The sequence below is a fragment of the Malus domestica genome, chromosome 05, assembly GCF_042453785.1.
Source record: "Malus domestica chromosome 05, GDT2T_hap1".
In the NCBI taxonomy this organism is placed as follows: domain Eukaryota; kingdom Viridiplantae; phylum Streptophyta; class Magnoliopsida; order Rosales; family Rosaceae; genus Malus; species Malus domestica.
This window is the reverse complement of record NC_091665.1, coordinates 13,150,395-13,166,210: the sequence shown is the minus strand read 5'-3', so window position 1 is coordinate 13,166,210 and position 15,816 is coordinate 13,150,395. Positions and strand designations below refer to the sequence as shown.

Sequence of the window (15,816 nt, the reverse complement as noted above, 5' to 3'; positions counted from 1 at the left end):
CGGTAATCGACTAAAATTAAAGTTCAAGGGGAAATTGGCTAATTATAAAAATTTGGGGGTAATCGGCTAAAATTAAAGTTCAGGGGTGAAATTGATAGCTCTATGCAAGTTTAAGGGTCAAATCGACAAATATGCTTTGATTTATAAATACTTTTCTTAGGGCTGGTGTCACAACCCATCCTGGAAATGTACTATATTTTGTTATCGTTGATGTGAAAATACTAAAATGCCCTTGAGCGTTTGTGGCATCATGGGAGTAGGTGTGGTTGTGGTTGAGGACCAATGTATTAAGTCCCTACTAATTTGGACCCAATTGGAAGTAAGAAAATTTTTAGGGGTAATCGGTGTACACTTTGGAACCACACACTCACATCCATACCCTTTCTCTCTCTTCTCTCCTATACTCTCTCCCAGACTCACTCTCTTTCTCTTCCCTCTCCTCCGAAGAAGAAATTGGTACCATTGTGTTCGTGAGGACCATACGAGTACAAAGGTACCCGTTTCAGGTAAGAACTCGTTCGATTTCACGTTGAAAACTCAAGCTCTGAGTTGAGCACTATTCATGAACTTTCGAATGGTTGTTATTTAGGACAATCCAAGTTCATAGTGAGCTTAGTAAGGTCCCAAGAAAGCTTGGAATGCTTCGTTTGAAGGTTTTGGACGTCGGGATCACGAGGTTTGAAGGTGGCCGGTTTTGGTGAGATTTTCCGACATGTTTTCGAATGATTTAAGGCTCCAAAGAGGTATAACCATCTTCCTCTTGAAATTTGTGACATTTGGGTGAAGATTTCGTAGAAAATGGTGCAAAAACAAGAGAGAAATGTGCAGTTGCAGGTCTGCCCAGAATCCAGCTCCGGTGGCACTATTCCAGTGTCTGGAGGTTGAAGGTGATGCACGTGAGGGCGCGTGATGTCGTGCCCTCCCCGGCGCGTGAGGGCGTGTGAGCTATAGGAAAATTTTTCTAAAAATATCACGATGTTCATGAGGTTGTGTAGGTTGCGTTGGTATATTTAAATACCAAAATTGAGCAATGTATGAGAAATTATTAGCTGGTTTTGTATATGTGCTTTAAAATAGCGTTTTTATAGTTAATTCGCATATAGGTGAGACTTATCCCAAGGACGAGCGTATCCACGGGCGACCCGGGGGCTACGACCCTTTGATATACTAGTGAGTGAGCTTTTGTTTTCAGTATATACTTATATACTTGATAAATTTCCCAGAAATGCATTTTTAAGGAAAGTCTGCTTAGAAATAATATGCCAAATGCTTCTATATTTGGAATATGCAATGCATAGTTGCATATATATATATATACAGATTGCTTAAGGGAAGGGATCCCCATTTTTTGAAAAAAATGGGGATTAGGTGTGGGGCCCACTCCACATCGAATTTCAACGATCCGAACCGTCTATTTTGTTAGTTCGATTCATAGATCATCCTTGCAAAAATTCAATTCAATTCAATCCGAAACCGTTTGCCTATTTAATTATCAAGATCAAATTTCATTTTTTCTTATATAACAAAGTATTCGTTCATTTCCTTGAACCCAATTAGATGTCTTAAACATTTCCGATTTAGCTAATATTTTGCAAGGATGATCTATGAATCGAGACTAACAAAATAGACGGTAAGGATCGTTGAAATTCAATGTGGAGTGGGCCCCACACCTAATCCCCATTTTTTTCAAAAAATGGGGATCCCTTCCCTTAAGCAATCTATATATATGAATGTGGTGTTGTGGAGGCACAGGTGAGTTCAGGTAAGCTATGTTTGGTTGTGTGAATCATCGATGATGTGATATGTGATTAAGTAATGTTCAGCTCATAAAGCTGCACCTAGGGTGATTGTGAATTAGCCAGAGATATGAATTACAGGCCTGTTTATTTTCGTCACCTCTCGCACTATATGCTCATATTGGATCTAACTTCAGTGCACAGTCTTGTCATACAGACCTTATTCATGGTTCCGACTCGTAGGTGACTAGCAATTTAACGCCCATCTATTATGAGAGAATAGAGTTGAGCATAATTATATTACACCCAACCTTGTCGTACATACCCTGTCTAGGGGTTCCGACTTATGTGCAGTACATTGCCGTATAGGTCATAGTAGTGACTCCGGCTAAATTGAGTTTGAGCTATGAATTCAGTCGTACAGACTACCACAGAAGTTCCGGCTAACATATCATATTTCTCTGAAATTATTATTACCTGGATTGTTTACTTTGTTACATTTTGGCATGGCATACATATGAATATGATTATGTGAAGCATGAACTGAATTGATATGATTTCAGATATATATGTATATGCTTATATCTTGATTCTGGGAAAATAATACATGTTTTACAGCGAAGGGTTAGTATATTGATAAATGAAATGATTTTGTAAAACATTTTTTTTTTGCCCACTCACGTTTTCTGTTTTGCGCCCCTCCAGGTTCTAAGTAAGCTTGCTATTGGTGGCTCGGGATCATCGGCAGTTCTAACCTATTGAATAATAGTAGGATATTTCTGGTACTGTGTAACTAGTACTTATTCTACTGGACTGCACCTAGACTTTTTATGCTCTGATTAGAAGTGTTTACGGTTGTAACTAACTCCTATCACTCCCTACTAGTAGTGCACTATATTAATGTGAGTTTTTAATTATTCGTATATTTGCTACCTTTATCGCTTCCGCATTGTGCACATAGCTACGTCACTCTCACGTGACGGCCAACATGCCTTTACCTCGGTCGGGGTGTGTCAGTTTGGTATCAGAGCTTAGGTTTAGCAGTCCTGTATAATTCTTGAATGTTCTAATCCCTGTGATGTCTTATGTCAGAACTATGCCGCCTCGTAGAGAGCCCCGTCAACCAGCTGAATCTAGTTTCCCTGATATTGCTCAATTAGGGGAAGTTATAGTGTCTGCCATTCAGACAGCATTCCGTACTCCCCAGATGACACATCTTGAGACAGTCCATAATCTGAAGTTAACTCACTTCATGGGTAATAAAGGTTATGAGGGGGTAGAAAAATGGTTGAATCATGTAGAGAAGACCTTTCAGGTGATGAAGAGTCAGGGGAACCTTCATCCTGATAGGTGGGTCGAGACGACTACCTGGTTTTTGGGAGAATAGCCTGCATCCTGGTGGAGATAGGAATCTTATGAGATGACCCCAAAGGAGATTGTGGACTGGGGAGTGTTTAAGGAACGGTTTCGGAAAAGGTTCATTCCTCCTGTGTATGTTGATCTTAAGAAACAAGAGTTTAGTCATCTAAGGCAAGGGAAGATGTCTCCTAATGAGTATTACAGGATGTTTACTGATCTGTCGAGATATAATCCGGAGGTTGCTGCTAATCCGGTAGAGATGCTTCGCTGTTTCAGTTTGGGTACTTGATAGGAGCATATTTATGCGACTTAGTTAGCTTGTTTCTTGGCATTTATGTTGTTAGTTCGTAGTTATTTTAGTATTTTAAGCTATTTTCGTGTGTTTGTAGGTCCAAAGGGTTAATGTGTCAAAGATATGCATTTTGGAGCATTTTTGGGCATGGAATGGATAACATATACTTGGAGCAAAAGGAATGGACAAAATTTGAAGTTTGTGCATCATTCTCTCCCTATAAATAACCATTTTAGCACACTCATTTCACCCAACACATCCACTCATTACAACCACCTAACACATTCCCCTACCACTACATCCACTCATTACCACCACCCACTATATCCTCTCCCTAGCCTACAAATATATCCATCCAAAGACACATTCAGTGGGACAGTTTAGGGAGAATGGAGGAAGACACATTCTGCCGCAAGGCAGAGTCTTTTCTTCTTAACCATTCTACACATTCCCACAACAAAAACACAATTCCATGCACCTTCATTTCCCTTTCCTTGCCATGACCTCCATCCAACCTAAACACATTCAGCCATTCCTCTATACAAACAAACCTTCAAACACTCACCAACACCTTGTGCCGTAGCAAACGAAGGGAAGGAAAGTGCTTGGATATGCTTGCTGTTCAACTTGGATCGTTGGAGCGTTTAGGTGTTTTCTTTCTTTTGTTTCTAATGTTTAAATTCATTTCCTTTCGTTTTGTTGTAAATATGAGTGGCTAAACTCCTCTTGGGTAGGGGTGATTTCAAAGCCATGATTATGTGTGCAATATAATTTGATAAATTCCAGTTATGAACTCTTGAATCGTGAATGCAATTGGCTTAACTATTTGATTGATAACTTATTTGTATTTGTTAATTAAGGGTCGACACTTAATTAGCATGCATAAATCCATTGCTAGAATATAAGAAAGTTTCATATAATCGTTACAAACTTATATTCATAAGTAGTGGAGGCCGCTTATAAACGATCGCGTTAAATTCAATTCCTAGCATAAGTGACATGATGTCATAGTTGCAAGTGCTTTGTCAATGCTTATGATTTTCATTAAACGTAATGATCTTTGATTGTATCTCTATTATGATGTCATGTAGGGAACTTTTGAAGAATGTTTTGGGTTGTCGAATGATGTCATCCGATCCAATCAAATAAAGGAAAATCTGAGAGTTAACTAGTGATGTCACGGTTAATTTGGAGCATTGTCGTTCATAATTCAATGGAGTAGTAACTGGAAATCGAATTATTTGCATATATGTCATGTGTGGAGAAAAAGCTTCTAGCTATCCCTAGCTATCCCATCCATCATCTTATTTCTCACATTTGTTTTACAATCTGTCTAGTTTTTCATACTTGTTTGTTTGTTACAACTTCATCCAAATCAAAACCCCCCTTTTAGTTTCTTGTTTCAAAGTGTTTCAAATCTGTTTTAGTTTGTGTTTTTAAGTATTTTGATAAGTAAAAGTCAATTTTTGTCCAAAGTCATTCCTAGTGTCTAGTTTAAGTTTATGTAGTTGTTTTAAGTTGTTTTCAGTATTTTAAGTTTGCTTTGAGTCTTGTGAGTCTTGTTAAGTGTTTTTAAGTTTAGTTTTATGTTTTTGAGTCAGTTTAGAGATTATTAGCAAGCCCTCCTAATCCCTGGTCCAGAACGATCCCTACTTACATTCTTTACTACAATTGATAAAAGAGGGTTAAATTTGTGTGTTAAGATAATTTTCGCATCAGTACTAAGAAGAAATGGTGTTCCATAGCGACATCTACTCATTGTGCCTCTTACCAAGAGTTTTATGAGATTCTACTGAGGATTGAGGCCTCAGAGAACATGCTTAGTGAAAGTGAGGATAAAGAGGGAAAGAATGGGGGTCAGGGGCGAGATGACAAAGGAAAAGGGCAAGCATTTCAAGAACCCCACAAGACTCAGAACTTTAAGAGAAGTAGTGGCAGTTCCAGCTCTTATAGCGGGGGATTGAGTACTAATATGCAGAAGAGAGGTGATAGATTCACTGGAGGTCCGAGGTTCCAGAGATAGAGAGATTTTGGTGGTTCAGGAGGATCTGGTGCTCCCTTATGCCACAGGTGTAATAATCGGCATTTAGGGGAATGTACGAGAGGCAGCAACAGATGTTTTACTTGTGGACAGATGGGTCATAGGGCTGCTCAATGCCTTCATAGTCGGCAGAGACCCCAGCAGCCTTCCTTCCCACCACCTGCACCTACCCAGTACGCTTCAGGATCTCGTGGTTATACTAAGACAGGACGAGGAGGTACCTACCACTACCAAGGTGACACCGCTCCCTACACCTCAAGACAACAGCAGTATTCTCAAGATCCTCAGTATCAGAGTGGGTACCCTCAGTACCAGGGAAGATCTATGTCTTATCAGCCTTATTCAGTCGGAAGATTGAAGGAAAAATTTTGTCCTAGCTAAGAACATGTGAGAATATTTGAACACATAGGCAAACTATTAACATATTAAAGTAGGCATGCATTCAAAACAATTCTAAAACCCATGACTTTTAAAGCCTAGTGAATGGTTAACCAAGAGACTCTTCAACAACATTAAAGAGAATGAAGGATTTAGAGATTCATTACCCTTGAAGCTCATCCTTGTTTACACAAGGGATTCACCCAAGTGGAAGGCCTTCAAGTCACCTCCTAGCTCCTTGGATCTTCCTTGTGATTTTCTTCCTTTTGATGCTCCTTTGCTCCTTGAGGATGTGAGGAAAGGATCTCCAAGAACACCATAGATTTGGTGTCTCTAAGTCTCCACACCAAGGATGAGGTGTGAAGATGAAATTGATGACTTAGAGAAGAAAAGATTGCTAGCTATCTCTTCCCTAAGTGGCCGGCCTCTTTTAAAGAAAAAGAGAGAAAGTGTTTCTCATCTTTGTCTCAAGAAAACCCTAATGAGGTAAAAGCTATAAAGATGCTTTTATATCTCTTTTCTTAGGTGAGTGGCAAACTTGCAATTAAGCAAAACTTCCCACTTCCTTCACTATGGCCGGCCATCTTAAGTGATTGGGCTATTTGCCCATATTTGTTTTAGTTGTCATACAACGTAAACATAATGGACCTAGTGGACCAAACCCTTTTAGACCCCGAAGCCCAAAACTAACTTAAAAGCCCAATACGAACCTTTCGTATAATTAATCAACTAATTAATTAACCTTGACCATTTTCAATTAAACCATTTAATTGCTTATCCATTTCATTTATATTTCTTCACTTTCATCCTTACTCGGTGTACGATCCATTAGGTTCCATTTAGCGAGGCAATGGGTGATTGTTACTCTTAACAATCGACTGTGAATTGAAACTTCATTTCAATTCTCCCTTTGATTAAGATTAGTGTTTGCTAATCTTCAGGGCTTCCACAAATCATGAGTGACACCTAGCAGCATTTCATGGTTACCCAAGCTAAATAGAATTGGTTGGAGAACCTATCCAGTTACAATTACAATGCAATACAGTCCTTCTCTAATACAATACTCTTAATCATATTGTTTGAGTGATAGTTTGTTTCATGTTTACTATCCAATGTAATATTTCTCTATATGATTCAATTGAATATGATTTGGAACATACTTCCTAAGTCATATTCGTATGCTTTGGCCAAAGACTCCTGAATCATATCTTAGAGTATTCTCCTTCCACCATGGAAGGTTAGAGATCCCTTGTTGTGCATTCATATGCCTACATGACTAGATAGCTTGACCCCAACAATGTCGTGGACACTCTCGATGGAATGCCTTTGATATGATCAAAGATCAAGGACCTAACCATTAGACATCTATGATGCCTCAGTTCAAAGGACTACTTTGCATATTGCACCTAATTAGTTCTTACACATGTATGTTCGAACTCTCTTTTGATCGTTGTTCAGTGTACTCAATTACTCTTTCGAGCACCTATGTGTTTATGTTAGTGTCCAACACTAAATGACTTAAGACTAGTCATACTCATGCTTGAGTTAACATAACACATACTAACCTTAGCGGATTGTCAATGCCCAATTGGCAATCCTATGGTTAGGAACGTTTTAGGAATGAACATAAGAGAAAGGTCTCGTTAATCTAACTTACTTAGATTACTTCTCTCAGATTAAATACTTTCCTTGGATTCCCTTATTGCTTAAACACATGATACAATAAATAGTGATTAACAATAAGCTTTGCCCTTCATTAAACATATAATAGTTTAATACAATAAGTATTCCAAAAGCTATTACATCAAATGAGTGGCTTTGTGGGCATACTTCCAACAAGGATCTCAATGGTATCAAGGGGGACAGCCCCAGCAGGGAGAGATTGCTGCTAGTAGTGCAGGATCTTCGAGGCAGTCAGGTTAGCAGAGGTAGGGACGTGGTATTCATGCCAACAGAGGACGCAGTGAACGACCGCAGAGTCAGGGGCATATCCACAACATGTCACTGCAAGATACCCAGAATAATCCAGATTTAATCATAGGTACGTTAAATATTCTTGGTTATTTTGCAAAAGTGTTGATTGATTGTGGTGCTACGCATTCTGTTATTTCTCATACATTTACTCAAGTGACACCACCTCATCCTACACCTCTAGGATATAATTTAGAATTTTCTATGCCTAGAGGGGATAGATGTTTTGTGGATCGGGTATATCTAGGATGTCCAGTGATAGTAAAGGGTATTATTATGCTGGCTAATATTATGTCGTTGGATATTATGGATTTTGATGTGATTTTGGGCACTGATTGGTTACACTATAATCGTGCCAACATAGATTGTTATGGGAAGACAGTCACATTTCATTGTCCTGGATTACCTAAAGTTACATTTGTAGGAGAGCCTAGTGGGGTGAGGCATGGTATTATTTCAACCATGAAAGCAAAGAGATTGTTGTCGAAAGGTTGTCAGGGATATTTGGCTCATGTAGTGTTGAATGATGATGCTCCTAATAGTGTGGAAGATGTTCGTCTGGTCAGATCTTTTTCGGATGTATTCCTTGAGGATTTGCCTGGATTGCCACCAGATAGAGAGATGGAGTTTGTTATTGATCTGCTTCCAGGTACAAATCCTATATCCTTGATTCCTTACAGAATGGCTTCTGCTGAATTAAGAAAATTGAAAGTGCAGTTACAAGAGTTAGTGGATAAAGGTTTTATTTAGCCTAGTACTTCACCTTGGGGAGCTCCAGTTTTATTTGTGAGGAAGAAAGATGGGACTTTGAGGCTATGCATTAATTACAGGCAATTAAATCGGGTAACCATTAAGAACCGTTATCCATTGCCTCGTATAGATGATTTATTTGATCAACTCAGAGGTGTCTGCGTATTTTCTAAGATTGACTTGAGGTTGGGATACTATCAGCTGAAGATTAAAAATGAAGATGTCCCTAAAACCGCATTCAGGACTCGATATGGTCATTATGAGTTTCTTGTGATGCCATTCGGGTTAACTAATGCACCTGCAGCTTTTTTGGATTTGATGAATCGAGTATTCCAGCCATATTTGGATAGGTTTGTTATTGTCTTTATTGACGATATCCTGGTAAACTCTAAGTCTAAGGCTGAGCATGCTAGACATCTGAAATTGGTGCTGAGCAGTTTGAGGGAACACCAACTATATGCTAAGTTTAGCAAATGTGAATTTTGGTTGAATCAAGTTGTCGTTTCTGCTCAAGGCATTCAAGTGGATTCTCAGAAAGTGGCAGCTGTGGAGAATTGAGAACAACCTCGAACCGTCATCGAGGTATAGAGTTTTCTTGGCTTAGCAGGCTATTATAGACAGTTCGTTAAGGATTTTTCAGTGATTGCCTTGCCACTAACGAGGTTGACTCGAAAGGATGTTAAGTTTGAGTGGGATAGTAAATGTGAGCAAAGTTTCCAGCAGCTGAAGTACTATCTTACCCATGCACCTGTTTTAGCACTTCCGGATGATAGCGGTAATTATGAGGTCTATAGTGATGCTTTTCTGAATGGTTTGGGTTGTGTATTGATGCAACATGGTAGGGTAATTGCTTATGCTTCGAGACAGTTGAAACCTCACGAGAAGAATTACCCTACGCATGATTTGGAGTTAGCAGCTATCATCTTTGCCTTGAAGATTTGGAGACATTATCTTTATGGTGAGAAATGTAAGATCTTCACGGATCATAAGAGTCTCCAGTATCTATTTACTCAGAGAGATCTTAATCTTCGTCGGCGAAGATGGATTAAATTACTTAGTGACTATGATTGCACAATTGAGTACCATCCTGGTCGTGCAAATGCAGTGGCTGATGTACTTAGCAGGAAGACTCCAGCCAGACTTAATGCCATCTATGATTGTCATGTTCCTCTTTTAGCAGATTTGAGGTCCACTAGAGTGAAGCTAGGAGTGGAAAATCGAATAGAAGCCTTGCTTGCTAATTTCCAGGTCAGGCCAATTTTAGTTAACCGTGTACTTGAGGCTCAAATGATTGATGAGGAGACTCATGAAATAATTCAAGCAAGAAACCAAGGCAAAAAGAAAGATTTTGATATTCGAGAAACTGATCGTATGCTTATGCAGGAAAGCAGAATGTATGTGCCAAACAATGCAGAGTTAAAGAAAGAAATTTTGGATGAAGCACATATATCGGCATATGCGATGCATCCAGGAGGCATTAAGATGTATCATACCATTAGACCATTTTATTATTGGCCAGGTATGAAAAGAGAAATTGCCGAATAGGTGAGTAGGTGTGCCATTTGCCAACAGGTTAAAGCTGAAAGAAAGAAACCGTTTGGGTTGATGCAACCAGCCACTTCCCATTCCGCAGTGGAAATGGGAAAATATTACTATGGATTTTGTATACAAGCTTCCTCACACACAAAATGGTTATGATGGCATTTGGGTAGTAGTTGATCGGCTTACGAAGTCAGCATATTTTATTTCAGTAAGGGAGAAGTATTCGTTAAGCCGATTAGCTAAGTTATTTATTACACAGATTGTGAAGTACCATGGTGTGCCAATTAATATTATCTCGGATCGGGATCCCAGATTTACTTCTAAGTTCTGGATAGCATTCCAGGAAGCTCTTGGTACGAGATTGCTTTATAGTACGGTATATCATCCTCAGACAGATGGACAATCTAAGAGGACCATTCAGACATTAGAGGATATGTTGAGATCTTCAGTGCTGCAGTTTGAAGATAGTTAGCATGATTGTTTGGATTTAATAGAGTTCGCCTAGAACAACAACTATCATTCAAGCATTGGTATGGCACCATTTGAGGCACTTTATGGGAAATCTTGTTGTACACCTCTATGTTGGTCAGAGGTTGGCAAAAGAGTTTTAATGGGCCCTGAGATTGTGGATGTGACTACTCAAAATGTTCAGGTAATTAAGTCTAACCTGAAAGCGGCCCAAGATTGACAAAAGAGCTTAGCAGACAAGCATGCCACTGATCGAAAGTATAATGTAGGTGATTGGGTATTCCTGAAGCTATCACCTTGGAGAGGTGTTGTACAATTTGGAAAGAAAGGAAAATTGAGTCCTAGGTACATTGGACCATATTTGATCACCGAGCGAGTCGGTGAGGTTGCTTACAGGCTTGAGTTGCCTCCAGAGTTGTCCAAGGTACACGATGTATTTCATGTTTCGATGCTTCAACATTATGTTTCAGATCCTTCACATGTGATTCCCCTTCAACCCTTGGAAATCAATTCGGACTTGACTTATGATGAGGAGCCAGTGACTTTGTTGGATTGGAAGGATAAAGAACTGAGGAACAAGATAGTTTGTTTAGTAAAAGTGTTATGGAGAAATCATTCAGTGGAAGAAGCTACTTGGAAGACAGAGGATCGGATGAGAGAGATGTATCCACGATTGTTTTATGATTATTAGTGGATGTATTGGTTGTATGTAATTTCGAGGATGAAATTTTATATGTTGGGGAGATTGTCACAACCCGTCCTGGAAATGTACATTATTTTGTTATCGTTGATGTGAAAATACTAAAATGCCCTCGAGCGTTTGTGGCATCGTGGGACTAGGTATGGTTGTGGTTAAGGACCAATGTATTAAGTCCCTACTAATTTGGACCCAATTGGAAGTAAGAAAATTTTTGGTTATGATTGGTGTACACTTTGGAACCACACACTCACATCCATACCCTTTCTCTCTCCTCTCTCCCGTATTCTCTCTCAGACTCACTCTCTCTTTCTTCCCTCTCCTCCGTATAGACAAGGTCGAACCAAGCCAAATCATCATGGATCGAAGAAAAAATTGGTACCATTGTGTTTGTGAGGACCATACGAGTACAAAGGTACCCATTTTAGGTAAGAACTCGTTCGATTTCACGTTGAAAACTCAAGCTCCGAGTTGAGCACTATTCATGAACTTTCGAATGGTTGTATTTTAGGACAATCCAAGCTCATAGCGAGCTTAGTGAGGTCCCAAAGAAGCTCGGAGTGCTTCATTTGAAGGTTTTGGACGTCGGGATCACGAGGTTCGAAGGTGGCTGGTTTTGGTGAGATTTTTCCGACGTGTTTTCGAAGGATTTGAGGCTCCAAAGAGGTATAGCCTTCTTTCTCTTGAAATTTGTGACATTTGGGTGAAGATTTCATAGAAAATGGTGCAAAAACGAAAGAGAAATGGGCAGTTGCAAGTCTGCCCAGAATTTGATGCCGGTGGCACTATTCTAGCGTCTGGAGGTTGAAGGTAATGCGCGTGAGGACGCGTGATGCCGTGCCCTCCCCGGCGCGTGAGGGCGCGTGAGCTATAGGAAAATTTTTCTAAAAATATCACGATGTTCGTGAGGTTGTGTAGGTCGTGTTGGTATATTTAAATACCAAAATTGAGTAATGTATGAGAAGTTATTAGCTGGTTTTGTATATGTGCTTCAAAATATCGTTTTTATAGTTAATTCGCATATAGGTGAGACTTATCCCGAGGACGAGCGTATCCACGGGCGACTCGGGGGCTACGACCCTTCGACATACTAGTAAGTGGGCTTTTGTTTTCAGTATATACTTATATACTTTATATATTTCCTAGAAATGCATTTTTAAGGAAAGTATGCTTAGAAATAATATGCCAAATGCTTCTATATTTGGAATATGCATTGCATGGTTGCATATATATATGAATGTGGTGTTGTGGAGGCACAGGTGAGTTCAGGTAGGTTATGTTTGGTTGTGTGAATCATCGATGATGTGATAGGTGATATGTGATTAAGTAATGTTGAGCTCATAAAGCTGCACCTAGGATGATTGTGAATTAGCCATAGATATGAATTACAGGCCTGTTTATTTACGTCACCTCCCACACTATATGCTCATATTGGATCCAACTTAAGTACACAATCTTGTCGTACAGACCTTATTCATGGTTCCGACTCGTAGGTGACTAGTGATTTATCGCCCGGCTATTATGAGAGAATAGAGTTGAGCATAATTATATTACACCCAACCTTATCGTACAGACCCTGTCTAGAGGTTCCGACTTATGTGCAGTACATTGCCGTATAGGTCATAGTAGTGACTCCGACTAGATTGAGTTTGAGCTATGAATTCAGCCGTACAGACTACCACAGAAGTTCCGACTAACATATCATATTTCTCTGAAATTATTATTACCTGGATTGTTTACTTTGTTACATTTTGGCATGACATACATATGAATATGATTATGTGAAGCATGAACTGAATTGATATGATTTCAGATATATATATATATATATATGTATGTATATGTATATGCTTATATCTTGATTCTGGGAAAATAATACATGTTTTACAGCGAGGGGTTAGTATATTGATAAATGAAATGATTTTGTAAAACATTTGTTTTTGCCCACTCACGTTTTCTGTTTTGCGCCCCTCTAGGTTCTAAGTAAGCTTGCTATTGGTGGCTCGGGTTCGTCAATAGTTCTGACTTATTGAATAATAGTAGGACATTTCTGGTATTGTGTAACTAGTACTTGTCCTACTAGACTGCACCTAGACTTTTTATGCTCTTATTAGGAGTGTTTACGGTTGTAACTAACTCCTAACACTCCCTGCTAGTAGTGCACTATATTAATGTGATTTTTTTAATTATTTGTATATTTGCTACCTTTATCGCTTCCACACTGTGCACATGGCTACGTCACTCTCACGTGACGGCCAGCATGCCTTGACCTCGGTCGGGGTGTGTCAGTTGGTTTGGTATATGTGTTTTGAAAAAAAAATCAAAAACTGCTTAAGTTGTGCTGTGAGAATAAGTTCATTTTTGTTGCTTCACATTTTCAGCTTTTTTCATCCAAAACTATGAAAATAAGTTGTTTTTAAGTGTTTACCAAACACCATTTTGAGCTCACATTTTTTTTATACTCACTTTTTATAAAAGCACCTCAGTACCAATTCATTACTTAAACTCCCAATCCACCTCACTGTCACTAAAACCCTCGTTATCAGGACCAGAAATAATCCATGAATGGCTGAAAAAACAAAAACAAAGCAAAGTATGGCTGAAAAACAAAAACCCACATCGAAATGATCTACCTTACTGTCACCAAACTCTATTTCACCATTCTCTTGATTGGCGATTCTCAGATATGTCTCTTGGGCAAGATACCATCTATCAAGGTTTTGAGTATTAAGATTTCACGCTCCAGGAAAACCTAAATAATCACAAAACAGAAACACTTAATGCAAGAGATAAAACAAGTATATCAATTCCAGAATCATCCATATTACATGCATGCATGAACATACTGGAAGCATTCATTTCAGAAATCACATTCTGAAGCAAACCTCATCGAACATCTAAACATTTGCATTTAACTCGAATGTATAACCAAAATATTTGCTACATGGCCCATCATACAACTTTTTTCTAGGGGTCACGTTTTAGTTCCTTCTCTAGATTTTTAAGAATGGGCATAGCCTGCTGGAAAGCAAAAGATAATAAATAAAAAAAATAAAAGCAGATGTTCTAAACTGATGATAAAAAGACAAACATGTGCAGTGATGTTACATCCCGTTCTTTAAAATAATGTATTTTATTCCTGAGACATGTGAAATGACTATTTTGTCCTTGTATGTGTGTCATAATTTCCGAGCCTTGACAAGAAGACTAGTTCCTTGCAATTATCTTGGGTTTTCCTAACTATATTCACGTACATGAATATAAAGTTGAAAGCGAAATTTGAATCGAAACTTGAGGGCTTAATGGTAATAATAAAATTGAGGAAGCGTAATTTTGTAATTTTACTTAAGTTCCTTCACCTCTGAGAAGGAACCACCACCCCCCCCCCCCATCTCAATTCCGACCAAAACCAACCCCACAAACTTTATTTTATTTCATGATCGGGTCCGTTCATTGTATTATTTTGGACTCAGTTATTGTTTTGGTAGAAAATGGGAAAGGAGATACAATGACCGTTGAAAATTAAATTTAAGTTTGTAACCGTTGAATAATTTCATTACACTACCTATCGTAGAAATATTTTTTCTGTGTAATTTTTGGCATACACGATCTCATAGTTTATATGAATAATACTGGCGGTTGGATCAACAGATTTACTAACACTAGAAGTTTATTTATACTTTCATTAAGTATGACATAAGATTTTGTTGTATCCACTTGTGTAAATATTTTAAATTGACGATCAAACCAGTTCATTGTATTCATATATGATCAAGGAGTGTAGCTATAAAAAATATCATCAAAATCGGAGTTAAAACTACCGTTAAATCGTGATTTTTCGTTTATAATCATTGAAAAGTTTTCTCCCGTTACTTGATCTCAGAATGCTTGTTTTTTATGATTTTTGGCGTATGCGATCTCGAAGTATATACCAAAATTTGACAGTTAAATCGATGAAACTAATTTCATACAATGCGTATCACATCAAAACAATAGATTCACTAACACTTGCAGTTTATTTATACTTTCATTAAATATAACATAAGATTTTGTTGTATCCACTTGTGTAAATATTTTAAATTTACGATTAAATCAGTTCATTGTATTCATATAGGATCAAAGAGTGTAGCTATAAAAAAAATCATCAAAATCGGAGTTAAAACTACCGTTAAATCATAATTTTTCGTTTATAACCGTCGAAAAGTTTTGTCCCTTTACTTGATCTCTGAATGCTTTTTTTTTTGCGATTTTTGGCATATGCGATCTCGAAGTATATACAAACAAATTTGACAGTTAGATCATTGAAACTAGTTTTGTACAATGCGTATCCCATCAAAACAATAGATTCATCAACACTAGGAGTGTATTTATACTTTCATTAAGTATAACATAAGATTTTATTGTATCCACTTGTGTAAATATTTTAAATTTATGATCGAATTAGTTCATTGTATTCATATAGGATCAAGGAGTGTAGTTATAAAAAATCATCAAAATCGGAGTTAAAACTACCGTTAAATAGTGATTTTTCATTTATAACCGTTGAAAAGTTTTGTCCCGTTATTTGATCTCTGAATGTTTG

The 15,816-nt window shown here is 38.1% G+C and overlaps 1 protein-coding gene across 1 annotated transcript; it reads left to right on the top strand.

Moving 5' to 3' along the window:
- Positions 1-5,203: 5,203 nt before the first annotated feature.
- Positions 5,204-5,809, top strand: LOC139196067 (serine/arginine-rich splicing factor RSZ22-like). Its single transcript, XM_070821730.1, has 2 exons — positions 5,204-5,397; positions 5,458-5,809. Exons 1-2 carry the CDS (start codon positions 5,204-5,206, stop codon positions 5,807-5,809), a joined length of 546 nt encoding a protein of 181 aa, XP_070677831.1.
- The last annotated feature ends 10,007 nt before the right edge of the window (positions 5,810-15,816 follow it).